The sequence below is a fragment of the Cinclus cinclus genome, chromosome 5 (assembly GCF_963662255.1).
Source record: "Cinclus cinclus chromosome 5, bCinCin1.1, whole genome shotgun sequence".
In the NCBI taxonomy this organism is placed as follows: Eukaryota; Metazoa; Chordata; class Aves; order Passeriformes; family Cinclidae; genus Cinclus; species Cinclus cinclus.
Window position 1 is genome coordinate 10,400,384 of NC_085050.1, and position 27,450 is coordinate 10,427,833.

General features: G+C 38.5%; 1 protein-coding gene across 2 annotated transcripts in view; it reads left to right on the top strand.

Annotated features, from left to right (window-relative positions):
- Positions 1 to 1,163: 1,163 nt before the first annotated feature.
- Positions 1,164 to 27,450, top strand: part of ACOX3 (acyl-CoA oxidase 3, pristanoyl) — a 30,805-nt gene continuing 4,518 nt past the window's right edge. The window contains exons 1-14 of one of the 2 annotated variants that reach the window (XM_062493355.1): positions 1,164 to 1,331; positions 2,756 to 2,989; positions 3,969 to 4,040; positions 4,770 to 4,859; positions 5,314 to 5,457; positions 6,299 to 6,387; positions 17,380 to 17,476; positions 17,890 to 18,072; positions 19,326 to 19,448; positions 21,039 to 21,159; positions 21,637 to 21,756; positions 22,886 to 22,999; positions 24,360 to 24,475; positions 27,028 to 27,202. In XM_062493355.1, coding sequence (XP_062349339.1) covers positions 1,164 to 1,331; positions 2,756 to 2,989; positions 3,969 to 4,040; positions 4,770 to 4,859; positions 5,314 to 5,457; positions 6,299 to 6,387; positions 17,380 to 17,476; positions 17,890 to 18,072; positions 19,326 to 19,448; positions 21,039 to 21,159; positions 21,637 to 21,756; positions 22,886 to 22,999; positions 24,360 to 24,475; positions 27,028 to 27,202 — 1,846 coding nt within the window. The remainder of the gene's footprint in view (positions 1,332 to 2,755; positions 2,990 to 3,968; positions 4,041 to 4,769; positions 4,860 to 5,313; positions 5,458 to 6,298; positions 6,388 to 17,379; positions 17,477 to 17,889; positions 18,073 to 19,325; positions 19,449 to 21,038; positions 21,160 to 21,636; positions 21,757 to 22,885; positions 23,000 to 24,359; positions 24,476 to 27,027; positions 27,203 to 27,450) is intronic. The other variant, XM_062493356.1, reaches the window with a different exon arrangement.

Consider the following 27,450-nt stretch of genomic DNA (forward strand, 5'->3'; position numbering starts at 1 on the left):
TTTTTTTTCTTCTCTTTTTCTCTTTTATGAGTGAAAAGCCTCCAACTGCTGCCTATTTTACCTCTTCTCCAGTTGGAAGTGTACTATCTGTTTATTGGGCTGGAGGTTGAAACACTTTCTCAGTGCCTTCCCCCCCCCCCCCCCCCCCCCCCCCAAGCATGTTGCTCAGTACTGGAGCTGCATCTTCCTAGAACTGATTTAGAAGTCACATGCAGAAATACTATCTTGCTGTTCAGTTCTACTGTGTTTGTACTGTTCAGACCTAGAGGATGTCCTCCATAAAAGGATAGAGTTGAAAGAAAAGAGTGGTATCAAGGAGACACATCAGGATACAAGGGGAAAGTAGGGGTGGAAAAAGCAGACTGCTGAAGTAGTTTCTGTGCTTCATTATGTTCAAGGTCTATACTGAGCCCCTGGCCAGCCCTGGGCCAGCATGTCCTACCTATACCTTTTTGTTGTTTCTTTCAGCCAGTCCCATTAAATCGTGGCCAGCTCCTGCTGCCCTGTCCACTGGTTTTTGCACCCTCCAAGCGCAGCAGAGATCTCTGTCATTGGTGGCAGGGATCACTGGGTGTGCAGTGAGCAGCAGAGGGCTCTCCAACACCAGCTTCTGGAAGCAGCAGAGGATCAGCCTCTACTTCTCTGGGCCAGGTTCTACTGAAAAGCAAGATTCTCCTCTCCTGAACCACTGCAGTTGTATCTACTGACAGGGAAATCCTGCAGGGTCTGTGCAGTTTTGTAGTGCTGTTGCCTGACCCATAGATGCACACAAGTTGCCAGCAGACTTGTGGGGTCTTACTCCATTTGTTAAGACACAGTATTTTCTCACCTGAGTCTTTTATCACACCCTTTCTTATCATATGATATGGTGATAACCAGTGGTGTCTCTCTTTCATGTTTAGCTCACAGTTTAATAACAAAGACGATGTAATTCGTTTCCATTGGATCAAGGGCATTTTTTCTTACTTTGTATTAGGCCAATTGAATTAGAAAAGGGAAGGACTAGCTTTTAGTTGCCTCTGCAGTGCTGTACTCATACATTTAAACAAGTCCATGGATTTAATTAACAACTATTTTAATTTCTTTTTATAATTAAAAAAACAGGCATGTGTGGTGCTTTAGTTTGTGTATTATCTTTTCTTGTTTGCTGCAGTTAGCTAACCATGGCATCCACACTGAATCAGAAAGAAATGACTGGCAACCAAAATTCGTGGGATAGTTTGCTGCCAGATTTTCCTGAAGGCCCGCTTTCCAGATATCGTAAGAAAGCTTCCTTCAATTGGAAGGAGATGGCAGTGTTCATAGATGGTGAAGATATCATCCAGCTGAAGGTAAATTCTGCAAGAATTGTAAGCATGTTTTGATTATGGAGATATAAGTAGAAGGTTTTTGGTTTTGTTTTTTTCCAGGAGAGTATACTTAATAATACTCTGTAAATGTGGAGCATGAAAAAATTTGATTTCCAGCCAATTTTCAGAACAGAGCTGAAATTTTAAGCAATCTACTCTGCTGTCTCATAAGACTCATTTAATTACTCAACATCACTACAGGGGAGACCAGCAGGTGCTACATTTCAGAACTTGAGTGTTCATTTCAAACTGAGAAAGAATTTTATTCTACCATATTTCTTGACTGTTTGCATTAAATTACAGATCCCATGATTTTGCAAGGCACTTATGCAGAGCTAAGTTCAAGCCACTGTCAAACAGTGTCTTACTTTGATCCAATTTCCTACAATGCTCTGTGCTTAAGTGCTTATGTGGCATTGTAGTTGGAGATTAGCGTGTGAACCTTTCTGAAAGCTAACCCTACCAAGAAAAGATGAACTGCAGCACAAGAGATGGTGTGGAAATGCATGACTTGGAGATATAGGAGGAGAAAGACTGGCTTTCTGAAGGAGGTGTAGATTTACATGGATTTAAGCTAGTCTTGAATCTTCACCATAATTATAAAAATCCTAGGAGGTAGATCAGACAAATCAAAAAGGCCTGGTTCTGCATCTGACTGGTATTTGTTCAAGCACAGAAAAAGCCACAAGCACTTTGTGTCTGAAGGAGTTTCAAAGCTGTCTGGGCACGTAGAATTGTTCACACAGAGAAAGGGAATGACTGCCTTTCAAAGGAAAGCACAGGAAGTCTGGGTTTCTTCCTTATGTGAAAGACAGTTAAGAAGATGTGAAAATCTTGATGACTCAGGGATAAAAAACCCCCATAATATATTATCTAATACAAAAAGGATACAAATCACAACATTAAAAGATGCACATTTCCACATTTAAATGCTGCACGTGATGGTTCCATTAAATGGAGTCCTTTTCAACTTCCATGTGGGGACAGAGCAGTTTTGGTAGCTTAATGGCTTTACCATCATGGCATATTCCTAATTGAATGTAAGCCCTGGAGTTGTACCTTTATCCTCAGACTGAGGGATTTTTCCCCCTTAGATTCTGCCAGCAGCTTTGTCTATTAAGATAGTGAAGCCTGCTACACAAAGCAAGTTTTACCATGCTGTTCTTGTAGATTCAGAGTGAGTCAGTTAATCACTTCATGGTGAAGGAGATGTCATAAAATTTAGCTGCATGAGCTGTATATATGACAGTCTATTTAAATATATTTTCTAATTCTCTGAAATTTTTGCTTTTTAAGTTTATAGCTTCCAGCAAATTTTTGTAATTTGAGACCCAGTGTTACTGTAGAAGAAAGTTAACTGTTTTTGTTAATGCTAATATTCTCATGTCAGTTTTTTCCCCTCCAAGAACAGAATCTTCTCTGCTCTTGAAAATGATCCTCTCTTTGCACATCATCCTGGAGAAGATTTGTGCCGTGAGAAATACCAGGAGCTGACATTCCTGCGCTGTAAAAGGCTCTTTGAGTATGATTTTCTTACTCAGCAAGAGGTGATGGAGAACCCATTAAGGTGTTTGAATATGGTGCTCTCTCTAGGAATGTACGACTGGTCTCTGTGTATCCAGCTTTGCTTGCATTGTGGTGTAAGTACAGTTCAAGGGCTATAGTGTGTATGTTTGAATTTTAGTAACTTCTAATAATGAATTCTGTTGCTTTATGCCTATTTTATTAAAACTTGATCTTTCCTTGTCCCTTCTTTTCAAAAATGGTATAAGTTTTAAGTGTTTAGAGGAGTCAGAGAACTGTGGGTAATCTTTGTTGTTAACCCCTTGTCTCCACTGGGATCCCACCTGGAAAGTAAAGGTGAAACAGTGCATGCAGAGATACAGAAAAAAATTTTGATGCCTTATTTTGTTTACTCCTCTGCCTCCTCTCTAGGGCAGCCAAAGAACTTGGTAGTTGTGGTTGCTTGTGTTTGCTAAAGATCTGCAGGTATCAGAAACTTACCTGCTTAAGCCCCAGTGTCTTAATGAAGAACAGAATCCAGAAGGAATGGAAATCTGTTTAAAATTTCTCACTGACATCAGTGGCTGAATTCTGTTAATCATTTGTTTCCCAGATGGGTCTTTCACAAAGGATACTCAACATAGCTGGTCATATTATCAGTTGAATTAATTAATTTATTATTACTATTATTATTATTATTCGTTTGCTTGTGTAAACATCTATGTAGGAAAACTGAAGGTGTCTTTCAAATCAGCATTGTTGTTTGATCCTGAAACAGCTACCTTCATTTCCCAATCTGTTTCAAGTAAAATGAGCTACAATAGTCTTTAAGTTTTCCTTTGCTCAAGGGAACATCACTAAGGACAGGTGGAAAGTATTTGTAAGCATTTGCAATGAAGGCTTGAACAGGTTAGAGCTGTGATAAGTTCAGTCATCTGTAGAGGGGCCTTGACAAGATCACATCCTGACTTGCCTCCCCCACCTATTGTCTAATTATAGTTTACTGTGCAGCCCACTTTCCCTGGTCTCTTTACTGGACATCACTGTTAAAAATCATGTGCAATTCATGCTTTTCATCACAGGGCACTGATTTAATTTATTATTCTGTTTTTGCAGGCATTTGCAGGTCCAATTATGAGTGCTTCTAAGAGATTTGCACACCTTTTGAAACAAATTTATAGCATGGAGGTAATTTTTTATAATAATTTTTAAGAAATGGACACTATTAGAACTGTGTCACTATTTCCAGTTTCATGTTATTTCTGATCTCTTTATATACCTAGGTACCTCTAAATAGCAAAAGAAAAGACCATGGAGCAGATTCAAGCACTGAGCTCTGACTGTCCTCACTACTAGCTCATAAACCACTTCCTGGACATGTTTTAGACTGCCCAAGTTAATATGCAGGCAAAATTTGGGATCTGTTCCCAAAAGGCAATATAGATGACATTACACTAGTTTAAGTTCTGTCCAGAGTCATTTAAGAGTGTCCTACTAGGATACTCTCAGTTTTGATGTGTTGTTGTAAAAATTCCATTCTAACTCTATAAAATGGAAAATAATACCAAAGAAACACCACATGGAGTTCAATGGGGACTCAGGACCAAGTACCCTGCAGAACAAATGCAGCCTGTCTGATACAGAAGGTGCCAATCCTAAACAGTTTCTCCAGTCTAGGCCATGTGGGCGGCATTCACTGTCTGGCCAGACCCTCTTTGATTTTGCAAGATAAATATTCTGAGTGCACTTAAACTGAGGTTTGTGCTTTTGTTGCTCTTTATTGCATCCAGTTTTGTTTTGGAAGTTTTTTTGCCAAGTTACTCTCCAACAGCTGAATTAGAAATAATTTAAAAGTCTTACAGTTTTAATTAATGTAATAAAGTGGTCTTGAATTGTGCCCTGTATCTCCTTATTTAGATTTTTGGATGTTTTGCTCTGACTGAACTTAGCCATGGAACTAACACCAAAGGCATCCGGACTACAGCCACATTTGATCCGAGTTCTCAGGTTAGTCCTTGATACACAGGGTCAACCAGGCTTCCTTTCCATACAAACCTGTGTGACAAGGAGTTGGTCCCTGCATAGGCTTCAGCTCTCACAGCTGAAACAGCTCTCTCAGTTCTTTACTTGAGCTCACAGCTCAGTTTAATCTAAGATCTAGGAAATGCTTCCTAGTCCATTATTCTGCTTTTTTTAACTGCTTAAATGAGCAACTAAAAAAGCTGAGTTTCAGGCTTTGCAATGAGGCAATGACCTTTTTTTAATTCTAGGTTTTTTCTTTATTACATATGTTCTCTCCTAAGTTGAACACAGTAAGAGAGATCTCAGGTGCTGGAATCCACTACAAAATAAAATCTTGGCAGTTAATGAATGTTTTCAAAACAGTGCCGGGGAGATAAAAAAATAGCTCTCACCTGATTTTTAATATTTATATAATTTTCTTTTTCTTTCCTGGCTATAGGAATTTGTCATCAATACACCTGACTTTGAAGCTGCAAAGTTCTGGGTTGGTAATATGGGGAAGCATGCCACTCATGCAGTTTTGTACGCCCAGCTCTATACTCCTGATGGACAGTGCCAAGGATTACATTCCTTTATTGTACAGGTAGGCTGGAAATATTGCTAATCCTTTTATTCTTTTTGGGGAAGAGTGGGTTCAAAATAAAGACTTTATTATGTTGTTATTTATACCTGACCAGCAGATTGTTTATTTAATGCCTTCACAGTTTATTGCAGTTGTAACCAAGATACTTTTTTAAATGTTTACCAATTTTATGAAGGTTGTAGAGCTAGTTTTATGCTGCCAGTTTTCTGCAAAAACTTCTGTAAACACAAAATAGCTGAAAAGTCTTCAGATGATCATGGTACTTATATAGTTAGAACTCATCTGTGTCGTATGAAATCCTGAAAGTCTTGCATGAGGCTTAGGTTGATTTGTCTGCCAGTGCTGCAGGCTGATCTACATGAAATCTGGAAACTTCTACCACAGAAATAATTTTATAAGATTAAAGACATTGGAAAATGTTGGTGCAATAGAAAACTTGTACGTAGTAAAATGAACTAGTTGCAGACTGAGCAAAGTTTATTACAGAATTGGGGAATATCTCAAAGCTGATTGTTACATAAAAATTCCATTGTTTTCTGCTGTGTCTTTGTACAACTGAAGGAGGCTTCAGTGCTAGTCTGATGAGATCAGTCATCAGTGTTAAGGGATATTTAACACAGTGATGTAACTAGTGTCATCTTCCAAAGTAATTTTCATTAAAGTATCTATGTCCTGAATGAGAGGATGCATAAGTACAAGTTATATCTAGGATTATGTGCTTGAAAGAAACAGAGAGATCTCTTTATCATTAGTAAGTTTGGAATATTTTCAAACTTTGAAAAATTCAGCCAATAACTTTCATTGTTCCATTACTGAAATGTTTTGTTTCACTTCTCTACAGATTAGAGATACAAAAACTCTTCTACCAATGCCAGGTGTGGTGGTAGGTGACATAGGAAAGAAACTTGGGCAGAATGGGTTGGATAATGGGTAAGTCAATACATTCAAAAGAGAAAACATTCTAGGTTATATCACAATGTAGTGGTGCAAAGATCCCTTGTATCTGTTCTGTCTTCACTCCTGAAGTGTTCATTAGTGGTTTTAAATTGTTGGTATTTCTAAAAAAAACCCAATCCAGACTGAAATATCTTGAATTTCATTATTTTCTATCTGAATAAACAGCCTTTCGGCCTTTCTCACTCTTTATAGTGTGAAGTGCTCTTTGTCTTCTGTGAATATCCCCAGGCACTCTTGCAGCTATAGACTCTTCAACAATAATAATTGGAAAAAAAAAATCTAGTAAGTTCTGAGTAAAGAACATTATCAGCCTCTGCACCCATCTGGGTGTAAGACTTTCAGTATTTTTTCTGTTGGTTTCCAGCCCACGGGAAGGCTAGTGGTGGTCCCCAGACAAGATTTATTTTCAGTAAATATTAAGATTAATGAGCCCAAAGAGAGAAACTATGTATCTTGTTTAAACCATGGGATTTCTAGATTGCAGCCAAGAAAGAGAAGGCTAGCTGTTTTCTTCTGTATTATGTGTGTACAGTTGAAATAAAAAAGTACCTGGCTCCATTTCTTAGTCATGACTCCAAGGGCCTTTCTGTGTCTGCTTTACTAACCAAAGCTGTCTGATGGGAGGGAGATATAGTCAGGAAACATTAAAACAGTCATTATGTAAAAATTACTTAAACTCTTCCATTAGTTATGTAGCTCTGGATAAAGACATAAACTTTAAATGGTAAAGAAGGGTTTCACATCTTTATTTTTTTATTGTTTTACTTCATATTTTCTTCTTTCTGTTGATTCAGTTCGTTACAGATTTATGTATTATCCTTCAAAACAGACCATTGCAGTAAACTTATAAATGCAGTATAGACATCTTAAAGTATCCTGGTTTCAAATACTATGGCTTTGACTGTCTTTCCAGAGGGTTGTAGGAATTTTGTGGTTATATAGCTCATTATCATCAATTCTCTGTTTCCTGAAGACACAGAAGAAATAAATTTTAAAAACTTGAAACAATCCAAAATTAATTTATAGAGGAAAACTGAGACTCAGCAAAGAAGGATGTTTAAGGTTTGGTGTGTATTTTTTCCTGCTTCTGCATTACAGACTAGTAGCCAGCAGATGGCACAGCAGCATGGGCCTGAGTAATCTAAATGTTTTTCAACTTCATATTTCTGTACTGGTGTTCATTGTTACATTGCAATGTAGATTTATGTGCAAGTATGCTTGTTATGTGACCTTAAAATGTACATAATTTTAAATCCAATTCTCTATTATCTACTGGGAAAAATAGAGTATTTCTTAAAATATTGGTAATAACTGAATAATTGGAAATTATAATCCATAAAATACCCTTTAAATGAGATACAGCAACTTCCTATCTTATTGTCAGAGGGAGCCCCTTATCTTACTTGACATTATATGTCACTTAAAGCAGTCATAGGGCATTCCTGTTTACTTTGTATATGTTGTTTTTTTTTTAAAAAAGTATTATGTTCAAACAGTAGTGCCTAGAGAGCCCCAGCCATGGATGTAGATTTCTTAAGGATGTATTAAGACAGTCTCTGCATTAGAAACCTTAATACAGCACTTGCAGATTGAGAGAACGATGAGGGAGCCCAAGGTTACCCATAGATGCTCTCATTTAGCTAGAACTCCAGAGGCCTGTGTTCCTGAACTACCTCAGGTACGATTTTTTTGGAGAGGTCTAAGATTAGAGGCAGGCCAACATTGTTCTCAAGAACCAGAGAACCAAGTTTTGTTCTGCAGCATTCCTGCCCTCACTGAGATGTCAGAAGTTGCAGGGCTTGTGCATGTTGACTCTGAGGTACACAGAGGTCTGGATGGGGACTGGGGAGGAAGTTCTGCATTTGTTTGCAGAGGCAACAAGCCATGCCACCCTAGAAAATGGACTCTTGGTTGCATGATCTGAAAAATCCCAGAAACCACAGGGAGATATTTCATCAGATACTGCCTTGTTAAAGTGTCTTCCTTGGCTGTTTAGCAATCTTACATCCTCATTTATCCCAGAGAAAGCACAAACTTGTATGTGGAGAGGAGAAAACCTTCCCTGATGCTCTGACTGCAAGTATTAATTTCCATTACATTTGTTGCCAGGGTTTTTTTTTGAATACATGTGTGAAGTCTGGTTCAACTAGTGCCTGAACACTTAGTAAATCAGGTCTATTTCCATGTAGTTACACTCAGGATATGTGGTCACAGTAGGGATCAGAGTCTGACATCTCTGACAGAGATGTTTGATTTTGTTCCTGTGCTTCAAGTAATTTATGCTAATAATTTTCAATATGGATACAGAGAGTTAAGTTCCTGAACATTAATGAAGGTCATAGGGAAGAAATTTCAGAGCCTCCTTGGAAAATGCTATTGATTTATAGTGTGTAAGAAAACAGAGCAGATGATTGTAGTTGTCCATTCTGGCTTTGGAAAACAATTAATCTCTTGTTGTTTGGCTGAAAGCTGGTTTCCTGCTAATGTAAAGTGTAATGTTTTTAGTAAGAGAAATAATTCTAGAACTAATGTGGGAAATATTGCAGTGTAAATTCATTTCTAAAATTATCTTTCCAAATAATTCTCATAGTTTTATAGTATGAGTGTCCAGAAATCACATGATGTTTGCAGGTCTCTCGCACAGAATCACTAGGTTGGAACAGACCTTCAAGATCGAGTCCAACCTATGCCCTAACACCTTAACTAGACCATGGCACCAGTCTTTTTAAACACATCCAGGGATGGTGACTCCACCACCTCCCCAGGCTGATCATTCCAGTACTTTATCACTGTTTCCGTAAAAAAAACTTTTTCCTAGTGTCCAACCTATATTTTCCTTGGTGCAGCTTAAGACTGTGTCCTCTTTCTGTCAGCTGCTGCCTGGACAAAGGGACCAACCCCCTCCTGACTACAAGCACCTTTCCGGGAGCTGTAGAGAGTGATAAGGTCACCCCTGAGTCTCCTTTTCTCCAGGCTGAACAAGCCCAGCTCCCTCAGCCGTTCCTCACAGGGTTTGTGTTCCAAGCCCCTCACCAGCCCTGCTGCCTCCTCTGGATGTGCTCAAGTGTCTCAACGTCCTTCCCAAACTGAGGGGACAGAACGGGACACAGCACTCAGGGTGTGCCCTCACCAGTGCTGAGTACAGGGGAAGAATGACCTCCCTGCTCCTGCTGGCCACACCATTCCTGATCCAGGCCAGGATGCCATTGGCCCTCTTGGCCACCAGGGCACACTGCTGGCTCATGTCCAGCCAGCTGCTGACCAGCACCCCCAGGTCCCTTTCTGCCTGGGCGCTGTCCAGCCACACCATCCCCAGCCTATAGCACTGCAGGGGGCTGTTGTGACCAAAATGCAGGACTCGACACTTGGCCTTATTAAACCTCATCCCACTGGACTCTGCCCATCCATCCAACTGTTCCAGGTCTCTCTGCAGAGCCCTCCTACCTTCCAACGGATGAACACATGTTCCCAGGTTAGTGTCATCTGCAAATTTACTAATGAGGGACTCAATGCCCTCATCCCTGTCATCAGTAAAAGTATTGAACAGGGCTGGCCCCAGCACAGACCCCTGGGGGACACCACAGGTGACTGGTCCCCAGCTGGATGCAGTGCTGTTCACCACCACTCTCTGGGCCTGGCCATCCAGCCAGTTCTGAACCCAGCACAGAGTGCTCCTGTCCAAGCCATGATGGGCTGCCAGTTTTTCCAGGAAGTGTTGTGGGAGACAGTGGCAAAGGCCTTGCTGAAGTCCAAGTAGACAACATCCATAGCATTTCCTGCATCCACCAGGTGGGTCGCCTGGTGGTAAAAGGAGATTGATCAGGTTGGTCAGATGTGACATGTCCCTCCTAAACCCATGCTGGCTGGGTCTGATACCCTGGCCATCCTGTAAGTGCTTGTGTGATGACACTCAGTATAAACTATTCTACTTTTAACTGTAGCTGCCCTGACCAAAAAACCGTAAAATATTTTAAAATACTTTTCTTACTCTAGGAAATTTGCAATGATTAGTGTAATCAATGCATAAAGGGGTAACAATAGAGCTCATTTTTTTCTTATGGAGAGTTTAGACTGATTTTGTGTTTTGTTAGCAAAGTTAATTCAGTCTGCCACCAGGGGATGCAAATGCTTTAGTCTTTATTTTATAATATTAAAATGTCCACCTGTTGATAGTGCTTTGTCAGCCTTTGAAATACTCTGCTCACTGCGGACTCAAAATGTTACTAGCTGAGGGAAAAAAAAAAACTGTAATGAAATAATCCCTGAGTATCTTGGATTTCAGGGGCTTTTTAGTAAAATGTGTGGGAGGATGACACACACAAAACAAGAGCTGTACTGTGTGTGATTTCTGTGCATTTTTTTCCTTCCTTCGTTTTTTTTTTTTGTTTTTTGGGGGTTTTTTTGTTGTTTTGTTTTTGTTGTGGGTTTTGTTTTGTTTTGGGGTTTTTTTGGGTGGGCAGGGAAGGATGTACCTTAGATACTGGAACATTGCCCAAATTACCCATTACTTCTGTGCACATCAGTAAATGATTCACGTCACACTGAATTGGTGTTGAACCAGTTTTGTGTCCAGTTTTAACTAGCAGCAAATTTCTGCTTTCCCTTCTGCAGAGACAGAAATGATGCCCAACTGAATCTGCATGGGGAAGAGTAAAAATCAGCTATAATTGTATTTCTGAAGTGGTGGTTACCATGCCTATCTTGGTAACAGGTGTTCTGAGCTTATTAGGCTGTGTCCACTGATAACATGTATATAGTTTGTTGAGCAGATAAAACCTTTTGTAAGGGAAGAGCTAGGGAAGTGAAACTATCATTTTGCCTTAAGTCTTCTTGTAGGAGAGAAATGGGTCTTTCTGGAGGAAGAATTAACTGGATCCAATGATAACTGTGGGCTTGGGAAAACTCATGGGGTTTATTAGCTGTTTAACAGCCTTTTGTGTACAATTAAAATGTGGTCAATCTTTGCACACATTCAACGCACTAAGATGTTTAGCATGTTCTCTAGCAATCAGTGAGGCCAGATTCAGTTTTCTGGATATTGAAAACAAAACAAAATGCCCAAAAAGAAATGGGTAAAGGGGATTTACTGGACAGAAAAGCAATAGCTTGTGTAAAATAATCCCTTCTAGAAAGAGATAGTTTAGAAAGAGCTCACTTTAACTCCTTGTATATTGGCAAAGATGGGATACCTCACCTGACTTGCAAGCTGTTGCAAACTGCTTTTAAATGGTTAATTCATAATTTGTTTCTGTGTTACTAATTCAGTATCACTGACAATAATACATTGTGATTCTGCTGCTGCTAGTTTAAGGGCAGAACAAATGAAAGTCTAGTCCTTTTTGTCTTCTACTATTTTTCCTCTTCATGCTCATTTAGATTTTGCAACTGTTGCAGTTATTTAACTGGGAAGATAGGAGCTACAATACATGGTTGAAGCCTAAATAGTCTTTGGAGCTTCATCTTTCAATCTGAAACAGTAGTTCAGTGAAGATAATATCCATTATCAGCTTCTTTGGTTATTTGCTTCTTACTCCCACACTGCCTTTTTCCTTCTGCTGCAGTGAACATTTATGTAGCTGTAGGAGACTCAGCTAGGAAACTGGGACTGCCTGAAAACTAATGAAAAAAAAAAACCACCAGTTTTTGCTGTCTTCAGTCAGATAATTTGTCAGGTGTGGTTCACTGCAAGGCCTTAGGAGTGGCTGTTTCAGTGCAGGAAGAAGAATAGAGGTGTAAGAAATTAAGTGTAAAAATCAGTCCTGCTTCCCAAATAAGCAAGCTTGGGCTTGTTTAATATTTTTTTATTGACTTACAGCATCTGACCTAAGTTTCAAACAACTGCAATAGCAATGAAGTGGCTATAGAAGAAAAAAAGAATGTTAAAATGCCTGTGCCTGTATTTATGTTATCTGAATATACCATGAATACTTTAGCCCTTTTGAAAAGTGTCGCTTCCACAGTTACAACTTGGTATTTTGCAAACACATCTTGCATGTTTACAATTTAAGTTACAGCTGCGATTTTTGCAGCAGAGTCATTGACATTTCCCTGCTTTGCCTTCCTCATGTAGTTTGTGCAGTCAGGGCTGGACACTGTGTGGGTACATTCAGTGCTGTGCATTTTACTGGGCTATGGTTGCATTGCTGCAGAGTCCTGCCTTATCCCCTCATTTTTGTCAGGTTCTTGTGCCTCAAAACTCTACAGCCATAGCTAATTCACACTGAAAGGCACTTGATGTGGGTGAAAATGGGGAAAGGTAGATTTAGATCTGGTCACACATTTGTTTTTTTGACCCACAGAAATACAGCCTCACATCTGCAGTGAACTTCAACCAACCATTTTTGTTCCTTAGCAAAGCTCTGTCAGCTCTCAACAACTGCAGGATTCTGCACATCCAGAGCTCCTCGCAACACTGGCACTTGGACTGTGAGAACTTTATTGTGAGTGGGTCTTTGTGTGCCTGTGAAGTCTATTGGGTTAGGATTAGGAGGCTATAAACTGCTATGTGGTTTTATCATTGCTATTGAGCATTACTGTACAGAGGTGCATTCTTAGATTGGAGCCTTGATTGTAGAAAATAAATGTAAAATGCTGCCATGCAGTTTTCCCTAGTTTCACTGTAACTCTTGTCAGTTCAAACCTTTCTGTGAGCTTCAGTCTAGAATATGTGGCAATTGTTTTTCCTTCTGCAAGTTTTTCATCAAACCTCTGAAATTATATTCTTCCCAAGGTTTACTGTATCCCATAGTCAGCCATGATATCTATTGACTCACAGCCTTTCAATACCATTCACCTGCTTTCTGTTTCTGGCTGGAAGTGTGGCAATAGAGATGATTGCACCATCTCTAATGTAGTCAGTAAAAAAAGCTGGCAGAAAAGGCATTTTAGTGAGTCTGAAGTTCACCAAAGCATATTTGAGCTATTTGTACTATAGGTAACAGTTTATTACTTTAGTACTGGCAAAAGAAGCTCGTAGCTTTTCCAGCTGTTCCTCTTTTATCAGCATTACTGCACACCAGATGAATTACTATTGCATGATTTAAAGTCAGTGAGATTAACTTAGTTTGAAATGTTCCCTGAACTACTGGCCAAAGAACCCAAACAAGAATGCTACTATTGGAATGGCACTTCACTCTGCTCAGCTGCTCTTGGTAGAAATCTGTGTGATAGGGGTTTTTTTAAATCTGTGGTAAAAAATGTATCTGCATGATGCAAAATTGCACATTGCTGTGGAGCCTTGTGATATCTATTTCAGGTGACAGCTGTCTGTCTGTCTGTCCTGCTGAGAGGTCTTAATCTCAGTCATACTATTTGCTGTGCTGAAGAGGCCCTAAGTAGGACATCTTTCAGACCTCTGGTCTTGTCATCACTGTGTGAAATTTAGCCATTTTCCAAACTTGCTGGTACATGATATCCCCATGACTGCATATACAGTTCCATTATTGTAAGATATTTCTTCAATTCTTTAAGGAGATTTTGCCTCTTAATGCATTGACAGATGTGGGCCAAGTCTATGCTTTCTAGACTAATAACCATTAAAAACATGATCGTTGACTTCATTAAATCTTACTATTTATTTTTAATATGTTCCAATATCAAGTTCCAATTGGCCAGTGTGTCTAACAATTCCCAATAGCAAAGTTCTTGGAGAAGATGCTTGACAGCAGCTGGCAGAAATCTCACAAGGTCGCCTAACCCAACAGTCCAGTGAGGTTCTGCTTTCATTTTCAACATTCATGCTTATAGGCAAAATATCTTACTTCTTTACATGTAGAAATTTTTTATTGATTTTTTAATTGCTAGTTCTGCCTCTCTGCTTCTTAAAGCTTTTCTCCTCTGATATGCATATCTACATATCTTTATGTAGCGTGTCTGCAATGGATAATATCAAGGGAAAATATTAAACTTTCAAAACCTGTTACTTGAATTCATTTTGATTTTGAGAAAATAGGCTATCATATAATGATAGGAAATTCAGTATTCTGGTTCACTAGCTGTGAAAGAAGTTGTTAAAGAAAGGTGTGCTTGTAGTTTTTAATCGTAATAATTTTAGGTCATCTTTTATGTGGTATAGAATTAGCTTCCTTTTATTTGTGTCAGGAGATTATAACAAAATTTTACTCAAGGTTTTTTACTCTTGCCAACTGAAGGCTCCCCTTAGATTTAACTGTTTCCGATTCTATCACAGCAAGTGAAAGTGGGTAAAATTGTTTAGGTCATTTTGGGAACTATTTTGTTCAGCACACATCTGTCACGTGTTCATTATAAGTAGGCTTGGAATTCCTAAAAGTAGGCAATTAGTATATAGATTTATAAAGTAGTAGCTTTCAATTTGCTTTTTATGAACACTTGAGTCTCAAGCACAGGTCAATATAAAAAATTTTCTACAACTGCACAACTTTGCTCTGTGAATTGAACTAATCACTGCAGTGTAAAACAGAACACATGACAGAGGATAATTTGCCATTTTATTCATTGTCATTATCTCCCAGGTAACAAATTACACAACAAAAGGAAGTGTCCTCAAATTGTATCGGGGAGGTTTAGGTTAGATACTGGAAAAATTTCTTCACTGAAAGACTGTTCAGACATTGAGACAAGCTGCCCAGGGAAAAGGGATGGAATCATCATCCATTGAAGTGTTCAGAAGATGTGTGGGTGTCATACCTGGGGAGCATGTTTTAGTGATGAACATGGTGCTGCTGGGGTAATGGTTGTATTCTGATACTGGAGGTGTTTTCCACCCTAGTGACTCTATGAATGCTGCTATGAAATCTTATCATTAATCACATACAAGGCTAAGCATGTTCCAGGTATTTATTTGCAGAGAGAAAGCCCAAGAACTGGAGCCCTTTGAAATATTGTCCTAATATGTGCCCCAAAGATTATATCTTCTCTCTGTTAGGTCAACTCTTCCTTTAGTCTGGCTTATAATTCCAGTTTTTATCATCCATTCAACAGCCTTTTAAAATAATATTTCATTGCTTTCTTCCATGCCTCCCTTCCTTTTTGAGAGGGGTCCTTATAAACATCTGTGGAGCTCCCTTACTTTCATCACTCTGTTTTTTTTTCTTAAAATTCTTGTTTGCTCTAATAGCTTGTAAAAAATGCATCTGATGAGCTGCTGGTGTGCTGTGACTGGCAGGCATCCTGTCAGGAAAATATTCTTCAGTAATTAGTCTCTGCTTCACTGTTTGAACATATTTGTAGCTTCCTGCCTTATGCTTGCATTGTAAGGTCTTGGAGGAAGCACCTTCTTAGAATTCTATGGAAGGACAGTAACTGTGAAAAAAAGACTGTAAACTGGAAACCTAAACCTTGGCACACACACTTTTCTGCAATTAATGAGTAATAATAACTAAAAAGCTCAAGTTGTTTCTAAGATGCATGCTATTGCTTAAAAATATAGGTTGTTATACCAATATTTTTAGTTTTAGTTGTGATTCTCTTTGGGATATAGGGAGCAGGGAATGTGAATTTACCCAAAAAATCTATCTAGAAAGAGATTTTTATTTTCAGTGATATAGGAAAAAATAAACATAGATGGAAATCAGATTTTTGGAAAATCTGAATTTGCTTCTGTTACAAAGTAGTGTGGTCTCACTGAAATTGGCATTTAACAAAGCACTTATTAGTGTTGTTGAGGCAGCTGGTTCTTGGTTAGGATAACACACCTTTCTCTAAGTCCAAAAATACTGTGTATCTCTAAGGCTGAATAAATTCAGTATTCAGATATGTTTCCTTGGAAACAACTCATAATTTCAAAGCACATGTAGCAATGCAGCCCTTACGTAATTTATTAATGTGAAAGACCTGACTCTCGTGAGCCATATTAAGTAGATCAGCCTTTATTGGCAGGAAAAAGGAATTTTCTTTGATTACAAATACAGCTTTTCAAGTGCTGTTAGATAGTGAGATATTAGTGAGTGGGGTTGATACTGCTACTATTGTGCCAAATTATGTTGCCCATTTGGGTGAAACAGTTCAGTCACTTTCTTCCTGAAGAATATGAGTACTCCAGACATTCTCCCTATCTTAAGACCTTCCATCTTTATTGCTGCCAGAGTGCTGCAATTTAGAAAGGATTATCCTGCTCTTCCTTTTCTAAGATGCCACATTTCAGGGAACAGAATTTCTAATTTGAGTTTGAACAGAGGAAAATTTTCCTTTTGGTTCCTTCTCAGGGCACCATTTCAGCTATGTCCTTATTTATATTGCAGTAGAAGTAGTAATAGGATCTTCACAGATCTCTATTTTAGACTCATAAAAATATACAGCGTCTCTATTCCAAGGCAGTCTCCAGACTGAACTAAACAGCACCTCAGTTATGAATATAGCTCTGCAGAATTGTTTGAGGCAGGGAATTATTTGGAATCAGAATGGCCCAGTCCCATTCTAGGCAGCAGAAGGAAGTTGTTCATCTTCCCAAGCTTTTCTGACAGCTGAGATACCAACCTAGGCAACCTAAATCAGCAGCCTGAGAATTGAGGTTCAGCTTTCTGAGATGCCAGTGAAAATACCTGCCAAATTGCCTGTGTGCAAGGTCTCTAATAAGTAACTTTATTTGTCCCTGCCATCAACCGGAATACTGTTGCTCATTCCTTCATTACTTTTTTTTTTACTTCTTTCCTTTCCTTAGAAAGTTGCTGAAATAGTCTCCTAGAATCAGTGAAGTGTTGTTTGTTTGTTTGTTTTTTTGTAAACATCATCTTTTTAAAACAAAAATCAAGAATTAAAAGTTATAATAAATAATTTCTCTTCTTGAATTTATTGTACTGCTCTGAGTCTGAAAGTCTTTGTTGGCCCAGGCATACTTCCCTAAAAATGGGCACTGTTTTCAGTTCATTGACATGCCTGAGATAATTTTGCAATCCTGTTTTTCTTATGACCTTTTTTTTCTGTAATGTAAACACCTCAGACTGCGTAGAGATAGATTTTATACTGTTTGTATATTTGTTTGAACAGATTTGCCATGTTCCATGCTGTCAGAATACCAAAAGAAAACATACTGAATATCGCTGCAGATGTCACAGCTGAGGGGAGGTACTCAAGTTCTATCAAGGTATGAAACAAAGTCTTGTTTCGTTAAATATACACAGGTTTATGTAGGTTGAGAGACAGAGCAATGGGCCTCTTACTTCAGGAAGTACTGGATACCTGAACTTAAGAAGGCTGTTGACAATTTCACATGAGATATGAATGTTGGTTTTTAAATTTCATTTTAGAGAAGTCTCAACTCACCCTGCTGACTGTACTGGTCTTCGTGCTCTTTGCATGACCCCACTGATCCCAAAAAGTTTAGAGTTGACTGTGTTCAGGCAAGACTACTTTCAGTTTCACCTGAATACCTCATCTGAATGAGTCAAGAAACAAAATTGGCAAAATTGTTTCTGATCTTACTACCAAGTTGCATCTTTATGGGGGTAAAATGAAATGTTAGCCTCAGCATTCATTCTGTGCTTTCTGTTCATTCAGGAGGTCAAAGAACGTTTCAGTGCAGCTCTGGGATCCTTGTCCACTGGCAGAATTATGATCACAGGAATTTCCATGACCAATTTAAAGCTTGCCTTGGCAATAGCCATTCGCTTCTCAGCAGCTCGCCATCAATTTGGACCAACTGAGGATGAAGAAATACCTGTCCTTGAGTACCAAACACAGGTACACACTTTGCAATTCCATCTACAGACTTCTGGATGATGAAACTCACATTCAGAGCTACTGCACATCACGGTAGTGACTCTGAAGTTAGTGAAATTAAAGTTGTCTGTGTCACCTGAAGCATCATTCTAGTACAGCTGTGGGGATTCATTCCAGCTCAAAACCTCCTGGCATGATCAGGCTTTTAAGTTCTTGGAACAGCAAAACCAAAAAAAACACATTTCTCTGAAGCATTTGTCTTCTAAAATAGTAACCTTTTAAGAGAAAGTCTGCGTTACATGCACATGCCAAAGTACTGCAGATGTAGAAAGTAGCATTTGTTTCAAACTATCACTGCTTCCTTTGTTGCTATACTTAAGTTTCTCATTTGTAGCCTGTATGCTTTAAAAGTATAGGACTCGATAACATTCATTGTGGAGAAGCTAATACTGATTTAAGAGGATTATAACCAAGGTTTGCCTGCAGTTTATGCAGATGAAAAACACTTTCTGCTCTGAAAAAAAATAGAAGTATATGTAGAATAACTGGGGGAAAGGGAAAATTCAGGACCAAGGTTAATATATAAGAAGGCTGAAAACAAACCTACCCAGTTGGTCCTTGAAGTGTGGGTGCCTTTTTCCAGGTTGGCACTTACCTTGCAATGTTGAAAGATTTCATGAGTTTCTACAAACTGGTGGAAGGTGCCTGCCTTCCACCATTTCTGAATAAGTCAGGGTCTGCTTTCCTCTAGTTGATGCTCTCAATTTTTCCCAGTTTTGGTTTGTTCTGTGGGTTCTACTTGCTGAAATTCTTATTCCCTTCTTCCTTTACCAAAAAGACTTTCAGGCAGTTTTTCTTTTCTTTTGTGAGCCCCATGAAACGGTTACAGCCTCTGTCATGTTTGTACTGAAGAAACTTATGAATCATGACTGACCCTGGCATGCCAAACATTTTATAAACACATGGCAAAAATATGTCTTTGGTCCCCAAAGCTTCAGTGAACTTTTTCCATGGTTTAACAGAATGCTTATCACAAATTCATGAAATGTGAAAACCAAAACCATATAACCCTAACTTGTATAAAGAGGACAGTAGCCGCCTATAACATAATTAAATGTAATTAAATTACATTATAGGTGAATATTGTTCTGTTCTCCATTAAGCAGTTTTCCATTCTGAACACAGTAAAAATTAATGAGTTGGTTCAATATAATAACTATTAAAAACATGTATCAATTTGTGATCAAATCACTTTAATTCTTTTTTTTTCCCAGCAATGGCGTCTTTTACCTTATCTGGCTGCTGCATATGCCTTAGATTATTTCTCAAAGTCCCTGTTTGAGAACTTTGTGGAGTTTTTTGCAGGTGTGTTGGCAAAGCAAAGGAGTCAGAGACAGGTGAGATATTTATATATTTCCTCTTCACTGAGTTCTTATTATAATAAACTGTAGGCTGTTAAATGACAGACCTATTTAGAAGTCTTAGACTCTTACAATCAAGAATGATAGAGCAATGTCTCAGAAATATAGGGCATATAAAGTACTGATTGAAGTTGCATTTAGAAAAGCATTCAGATTAGTTTTGATGGACTTATTAAAGTTTTATTGATTTCTGTGGGATTGAAGGTTATGTTCTCTTTCATATTTTTTATCATAAATATATTATGATGGTGTAAATTTAGCTTATAACTGTTGTAAAAAATTCTACAGGGAACATATATCAAAGATTTTCTAAAAATATACTAGTATTAATTCCTGCACAGACTCTCTGAGTCTGGCTTGAGAATGCAATTCAAATTCATGCATTAAAATAAATATTTTTAGTGAAAAAAGTTGACTTTTGAGTCTTAACCCTGTTTTTCATCCACAATCAGTCCACTGGAAGTCATCCCTTTACAGAGGAAATAGTTTAATCCATCAGTCTCTGTGGACTGATTCTTAACCAAGTTAACTGCAGCATTATGTCTTTACAGCATATAAGTTTTATTTATTTTTATAATTTTTCGCAATAAACAGTTTTAGGGCCTGCATATTGGCTGTGAATTGCTCAGGTCTTACTTAAATCCTCAAGCTTTTTTCATCTGTAGTAAAGCTCATTAAATAATTTTTACTAATGGCAGGGTATTTTAATTTCTCCTCTTTGTACAAAACACAGAAGAATCTATTTGATTGTTTTACCTGGTAACTTAATCTCTGGAGGTCTGCAGTGCAGTCACTAATCTTAAGGATAACAGTGGCTATCATGACAAAGTCATGATAGGAAAGAACCTTATTGTTGAAAATTTTAAAAATGTAATCCTTATGGATTCCTTTTGTTCTACAGGAGATCATTAAACAAACATCATTCAGGAAGGTGCTCTTAAACAAGCTCTGGTTGTATCAAGCCCCTGTCTCCAGAAACCAGAATTCCAAATGCATGTTCAAAGGAAGGTCGACAGAGTTAGTGTAAATGCAGGCTACTGTGTTTCTCTGGAGTCTCTGAGAGTGTACATGAAAGTTTTCCTGCTCTTAGCAAAACTGATGCTTAAAAGATCAGTGAAAACTCTGTAAGGCAATAAATATTGTAAACATCCTTTTGCTGGCTGGGGAGAGGGAGATACTGCTTATGTCACAGAGGAGATGGGACAGGCCACCCTCAACCACCTGCTTCTCCCTTTTTGGGAGGGAAAGCTTGGCGGGTGGTGAACTAACTCACTCAGTGCTGTGCCAGCTGGTACAGCTGAGCTAAGATGCACCTATGTGTCCATTATCTGACACAAATTATTGCTGTCTCATATAAGAAAGTTGGTGCTGAAGGTTCCTCAGCTGTGGCAGGGTTTTCTGTGGCACCAGTGAATATGCTTTGCACTTACATAGATCTCAGAGTTTTATGCTTGTATTGTCCATTACTATTCATTATACAGCAGTACATGCATCTATGGCTTTAGCTGGTCACCAACTTAATTTCTATAAAAGTTATTCCTTGTTCATAATTTTTTTTCCACAAAGGCTGATTTGGGACGTGAGATTCATGCTTTATCTGCTGCCAGCAAACCGCTGGCATCTTGGACTGCTCAGCAGGCAGCCCAGGAGTCCCGAGAAGCTTGTGGAGGACATGGTTACCTTGCCAGTAAGTTACAGACACTGCATGCACTGATTAGAAAGACAATGGTTATTTTGATGTGTTCTTTGACTGCTGTTGTGCTGTGAATTTTAGCAATGTGTTTAGAAAGTATTTTATCCTCATATCGATATTTTTAAATTTTATTTCATACCCGAAGTCACAAAAAAACCCCCCTCCTTAAAGCCATACAGGATCTGCACTAGCATTTGGACAGGCTGCACAAGTAATTCAGTCTCAGTTTCAAATATAAAGATGCAGGCTTTATAGATGAAAATTTCTCTTGTAAGTTTAATGCCATACTCTTCTAAAATCTTTACTGTACAAGGTAATCAGTGAATTTTCAAGGTCATCTGTTTATAACAATAGTTTTAAATACAGGAATAGACAGCTCTCCTGCATTTTGTCACAGAATAATTATTTAATCTCTCTTAGCTTCTACTAATGTGTTACAATATATTAAACTGTGCACTTGTTCTCCTTAAGTGAATCGTCTGGGTGAAATCCGAAATGATAATGATCCAAACTGCACATATGAGGGAGATAACAACGTCCTGCTTCAGCAAACCAGCAACTACTTAATGAGCTGGATGAATTGCATAAGAGGTGTGTTTTCATTGTGGAATCTTATGCTGGACCAAACAATGTGTAGCTAATGGAATTAGGAGGTAATTCAATTGACAGTAATTTAATAATTTTGTTGAGCATAAATAATGTGCTTCAGACTTCATCATATGGTATGTTCACAATACAGAAATATTTGCTGCAAGAAATATTCTTTCTTCTGTCTTGCAGAAGCTAGCTAGAAGTTTTGCCATCCTTAATCTGGTTAAGATGTATCTTACTCCCTGAGAAGTGCAGTTAAGTTTGACCAAATTAACCTCAGCACTGCATCCAGGTCTGAGGTCCTAAGCAAAAGACAGATAGGGACCTATTAGAGAGGGTCTAGAGGAGGCCACCTCTGCTATGAAGACAGGCTGAAAGAGTTGGGTATCTTCAGCCTTGAGAAGAGAATGTTCATTATGACCTTCCAGTACTTAGAAAAAAGAGGAAGAGCTACTTTTTACACGGGCAGATAATCATGGGCCAAAAGAGCATGGTTTGAAACTAAAAGATGAGAGATTTAGATTAGATGTTAGGAAGAAATTTTCTCTGCAAGGGTGTTGAAATACAGGTTGGCCAGAGAAGTTGTAGATGCCCCATCCCTGGAACTGTTCAAGACTAGGCTGGATAGGGTTGGAGCAGCCTGGTCTAGTGGAAGGTGTCCTTGTCCAGGATGGGAAGGTTAGAACAAGATGATGTTTAAGTTCCCTTCCAGCCCAAACCATTCTATGATTCTGTGATTCCGTATTGGTAAAGTCATCATAAGTCTGTTTATTGTACTTGGAAGAGTTCATATCACCTGACTTGGTAGCAATATCCACCACCACATCTTGTAGTTCTCTAGATTTTGTTTCAGTTTTCCAGCAGTGAGTTCCACTCGCATCTTGCAGAGCTGGAAGACTCAGCAGTTGGAGTTGAATCTTATGGGGAATAATTATAGGCAGTGATGTCAGGTTTTTCCACACTTGTCCACCAGTCCTCTTTTGGCTGGACTAGGCCATAATAAAATAAGTATTATGGTCTAATTGCATCTGGCCTGTCAAGTGTATGCATGGCTTTGTAATAGGCTTTTAGATCCAGAAAGTCTGATTTCTTTTCTCATAAATCATTTTTATTTTCTCTGGTATTTCAGATAAAGCTCCTTTTGAATCGCCTTTGGGAACAATAAACTTTTTGCAAGACTACCATCATATTCTTGGCTGGAAATTCACAGCCATTAGTGTTGAAGATTGCATGGACTCCTCAGGTAGGCTTCTGCTGTTATTAAACTAATTCTAGAATTTTAAATTCCTTTCCAAGGAAAGGATCCAGAGATCTGAGATTCAACCTCTGCTACTTATTAGATATTTGTCATATTTGCTGACATTTTTTCTATTATGTGCGTTTTTACTTAGTAAGAGCATAGTTTGCATTTCAAAATACATTCTATATTCCCTAAATTCATTTCTGGAATGGAGGATAGCATCAGATATTACTAATTCTCTTTTGTTCCTCTAAAATAACATCTCTGAGTTAGGGTTTTTCACCACTGTATTGCTGTTTTCCAGTTCTAAGGGGACTGATTGCCACTACCTTCTATCACTAAAATAGCTTATTTTAGAAAACCATACAAGGGATTTACAAGTATGTTAAAAAGGCATGACGTTTGTCTGCTTTTGACAGTTGCTTTTAGGTGTATAGAGAAAAATGAGTAATGGTGAAAAAAGAGTTTCCTGTAGTTTTCCTGCTTTACTCTGCTATAATCAAGTCAAGTATGACATTAGATGCTGCTCCCATTTGTATATCACTATAAGCCTGGACTGCTGTTGGACACAAGTTAAAAAGAATACCAATACCATAATGAGAGAGCAACAGCACATGTTCTCTCCTCTCATGTAATACCTACTGAACCAGACCATAGTTAAAAAAATATCTGAATCAGTTTCTTGATCCATTCTATTAGAAACTGGACTGTTAATTTAGATGCCTTAATTTAGGCAGACTCCCTGTACCCTAAGGTATACTCTACATTAAATCTTCAGCTAAGAGACAAGCAAGCAGGATTCATGCAAGGACTTTTGTGCTCAATAACTTTTTACTTTAATAGTTCTAGGCTGCTCTTAGAAATATGACACAATTATGTACAAAGCTAGTAATTTAAATGTGATTACATTCAGCCACCAGTGAAAACAATGTTGCAAGTCCCATGCTTCCAGTAATTGTGGACTGTCTCCTGTTCTTGCATTCTCAGAAGAGACTTCATACCTTGCACGCCTAAGTCTTAATATGGATAAAGAAACCAGAAAAATAAAAAATAAAAAAATTATTCAAGTAAGAAGTCTAAACTGAGCTGTGGGTACACTCTGTCTTCCAGTTTGGGATCAGTTTGAAGTAGGGTATGGCCAGACATAGTTATGTCTTCACTGTACACTCACAGTTGGACTGTTCTCCCCAGATATTTATTGTATCAGCATTAATGGACATAGTGGAATGTCAATGCATTGATTAATTAATGCTTTCACTTGTCATCTCAAGTAACAAAATCTGGGACTGCAGCAGAATTTTCATGTGACTTCATGCATCATAAAAGTGGATGTTAAGAATTTTGCTTTTTTTCTTTGTCATAGTTCCTTTAGCAGCTTATAAATGGTTGGTTTGCTACCTGCTCCGAGAAAGTGACCTCAAAATGAATAAGAAGAAGCAGGCTGGGCAAAGTGACTTTGAGGCAAAAAACAACTGTCAGGTAATACTTATTAATCTTTCTTATTTTATTTATTTATTTTCATCCAAGACTGTCAGTTTCTGTTAGTTTTATCCTCTTGTGTCATAAAGTACAATTTCCTGAACCATAAAGCAGCAAGTCAAATAACTAATGAAACTTAATACCTGATCATGTGCATTGCATAGAAGATGATAGCATGAGGACAGTTACCATCAGCAGAAGCTTCCAGGATATATTCAGGATATATTTCCCTTCAGAAAAGTTGCAGGCATGTGCTGTGTGATGTCTGCAATTTTGATAGCATAACTTCTGAAGACTAAATCTGTGAGTAATAAATACACTGCAGCATCTGATTATTACTTCTCCATCTGTGCTTGTGGCCAAATACATAGTGTAGGAAAGAATCTTGCTCTGGCAGGTAGGTAAACTAGATGACCTAATAGGTCTTTTTCATCTCTAGTTCCTATAGAGCAAAGTATTCATGAAAGATACCAGACTGACAGCACTGGAAGCTGAAAAGGAAACATTGACAATTTACATATAGCAGATCCACTCTCTCACCAGAGAGTTTTAACAGCTAGGAATGGCTTAACTCCAAATTTCAGTATTTATCCTCAAGCTCACCAGATTCCTCTACTACCTCCATGAAAAAAATTGGCTCACATCCAAAGAATGAACACTTGTCATTTGTCACTGAGAAAGGTCTGTTCCCTAAAGATGGTCAGTGTCATTGACCTTACTTGCAAAGCTTTAAAACAGGGGGCAGGAATAGTCAGCAGTCAATTCTGCACTTAGAAAGACCCAGCTGGCTTCAACAGGAGATGATCTGTGTGAAACCACTGGTAGAGGGGAGAAAATCTTTCCTGATTTTGCCCTAGAAGCAGCTTTTTAGAGAAACTCTTCAGGTCAAATCCAGAATGGAAATTGCCAGAAACTCCAGTCTGATTGCCTGTTAATTGGCCAGGTTTTGGTGAAGCTGGTGCTGGGGCCAGTGCATTAGAGAGAATGATAAGCTCAGACGTATGAAAATTGTCTTGCCTATTATATTTAAAACTCAAAGAGCTTCAGGCACGGAACTGTTTTTGAGATAGGTGTTGATATACTTTAGGTCATTAGTTTTTCTTTTCTCCCTACAATTCATCCTCAGGACAGCAGGACTTTTTATTTTAAATGTCATGCCTCAAAAACATCTGAAAATGACTTACACACTGTGCTTTGAAGACATGTACATATTTGATTTAAAACTTTCTGGGCACGAAGAAACACTATTCTGTCAGCCCAGTGGTTGACTAATATAAAATATTTGTTCATGCTATGGAGGATCTGGAAAAGATTCCTAGCCTATCCCTAGGTTGTTTTGATGTGGGGGCAGCTTGATAGAAACAATACAGAAGTGCAAGCTATGGTAAAGAGGAAAATAAGATTATAGGGGAGGACAACAGGAAAATAATTCTTAATGTTTCATTTGTGATGTTAAGACTTATTTCGTTCTGATTAGGGAATTAGCATATCAAGAAAATATCTAGTAAGGGGGCAGTCCTCCATAGTGCTGCAGAGAATAGATGATGTGTATTCTGCTGTTCATATATGTATCTGAGCTTGGACATAAGTGTGCCACTGGGCAGCTGCTGTGGAGACAGTGATCTTTGGAATATGCTTTTTTTACATGCTGCAGTGAATCTAAATGCAAGGATAATGCAAGCATTTAAAAGAAAATAATTAAAACTAATTAACTAATTCTACATGAAAAAAAATAAACACCCAAACCTTAACAAAACAAACTAAAAACAAATATGAGTTACATCATTAAAACAAGTCAGCCAGGACAGCAATGGCATCATATTCCCCTTCTGTTCACCAGCTAGAATGTTGTCAGTCAGCAATCTGTTCCATGGGAGCACCTGTAGCAAAGTTGAAGTGTATAAATGTAGACAAGTGTTCCTATGTAAGTACGTACGATCACTTAAGGTTTTATACTCTGCAGTAACAGGAACTGGTGACTTGTCTTTCTCATCAGATAGTTGGCGAGGACTAGTTGCATAGTTCCTTCAAAACATACTGCAATCTATTGCAATCCATCAACAGAATCCTCTCATGCTGACATGATCAGATTTTTGTTTATTATTTGAAGGGACTGCAATAATTTTTCAATAGGAAGATCTTATCCTCTTTATAGAACTCTGGCTCATATTAAATAAGCATAAATCTGTCTTTCTTCTTAAATTCACGTAGGTTTCTTGACAATCTTAAAATCAGCAGACCTGATTTTACATTGTCTTCTCTCTGATGTAGCTTGATCCCATAAATCCTGGGTGCAACTGCCAAATTACACTGGTAATAGGCATTCAGTCTTACTTCTAATAGGCATTTCATGAGGCATTCCATAACTAACCTTTGTACAGGCATTGTGGAAAGTGCTTTCTCCTACTGTTTCTTAGAATTTCTCAAGCTAGATCATCACACCTAAATCAGCAGAACTCCACTAACTTCACCAGACCGATGTCATTCTGCACAGGCTGAGGACTGGATCTTTGTGTTTTGTGACTCGGTGTCGTTCTTCCCTGTCTCCTAAGGTGTACTACTGCCGGTCTCTGGCTATTGCCTTTATTGAGCAAACAGCCTTACAGCGCTATCACGACTACACCCACGATCCCAGCGTCCCTGCAGCTCTGCAGCCAGTGCTGAGGAACCTCAGTGCTCTCTATGGGCTCTGGTCCTTGAGTAAACACCTGGCTGTGCTCTACCAAGGTGAGATCAGCTCCCTGAGTGTGCTGTGCATGTCACTTTTTAGAAAGTCCTGACTTGGCCGGGCAGGGGATTCTAGCGACAATTTATGTTACAGCATTTTCTTACTGCTTGTTTAATACAAAACAATCATCCTTGACCAAATTTGCTGGAGCAATTTCATCTGCAATGAAAAATTAACCCAAAAGGCTCTCTCTTACCTCAGAGATGATGGAGAGATTGCAGCTTTTGCTGTGATTCAGTGCTTGTGT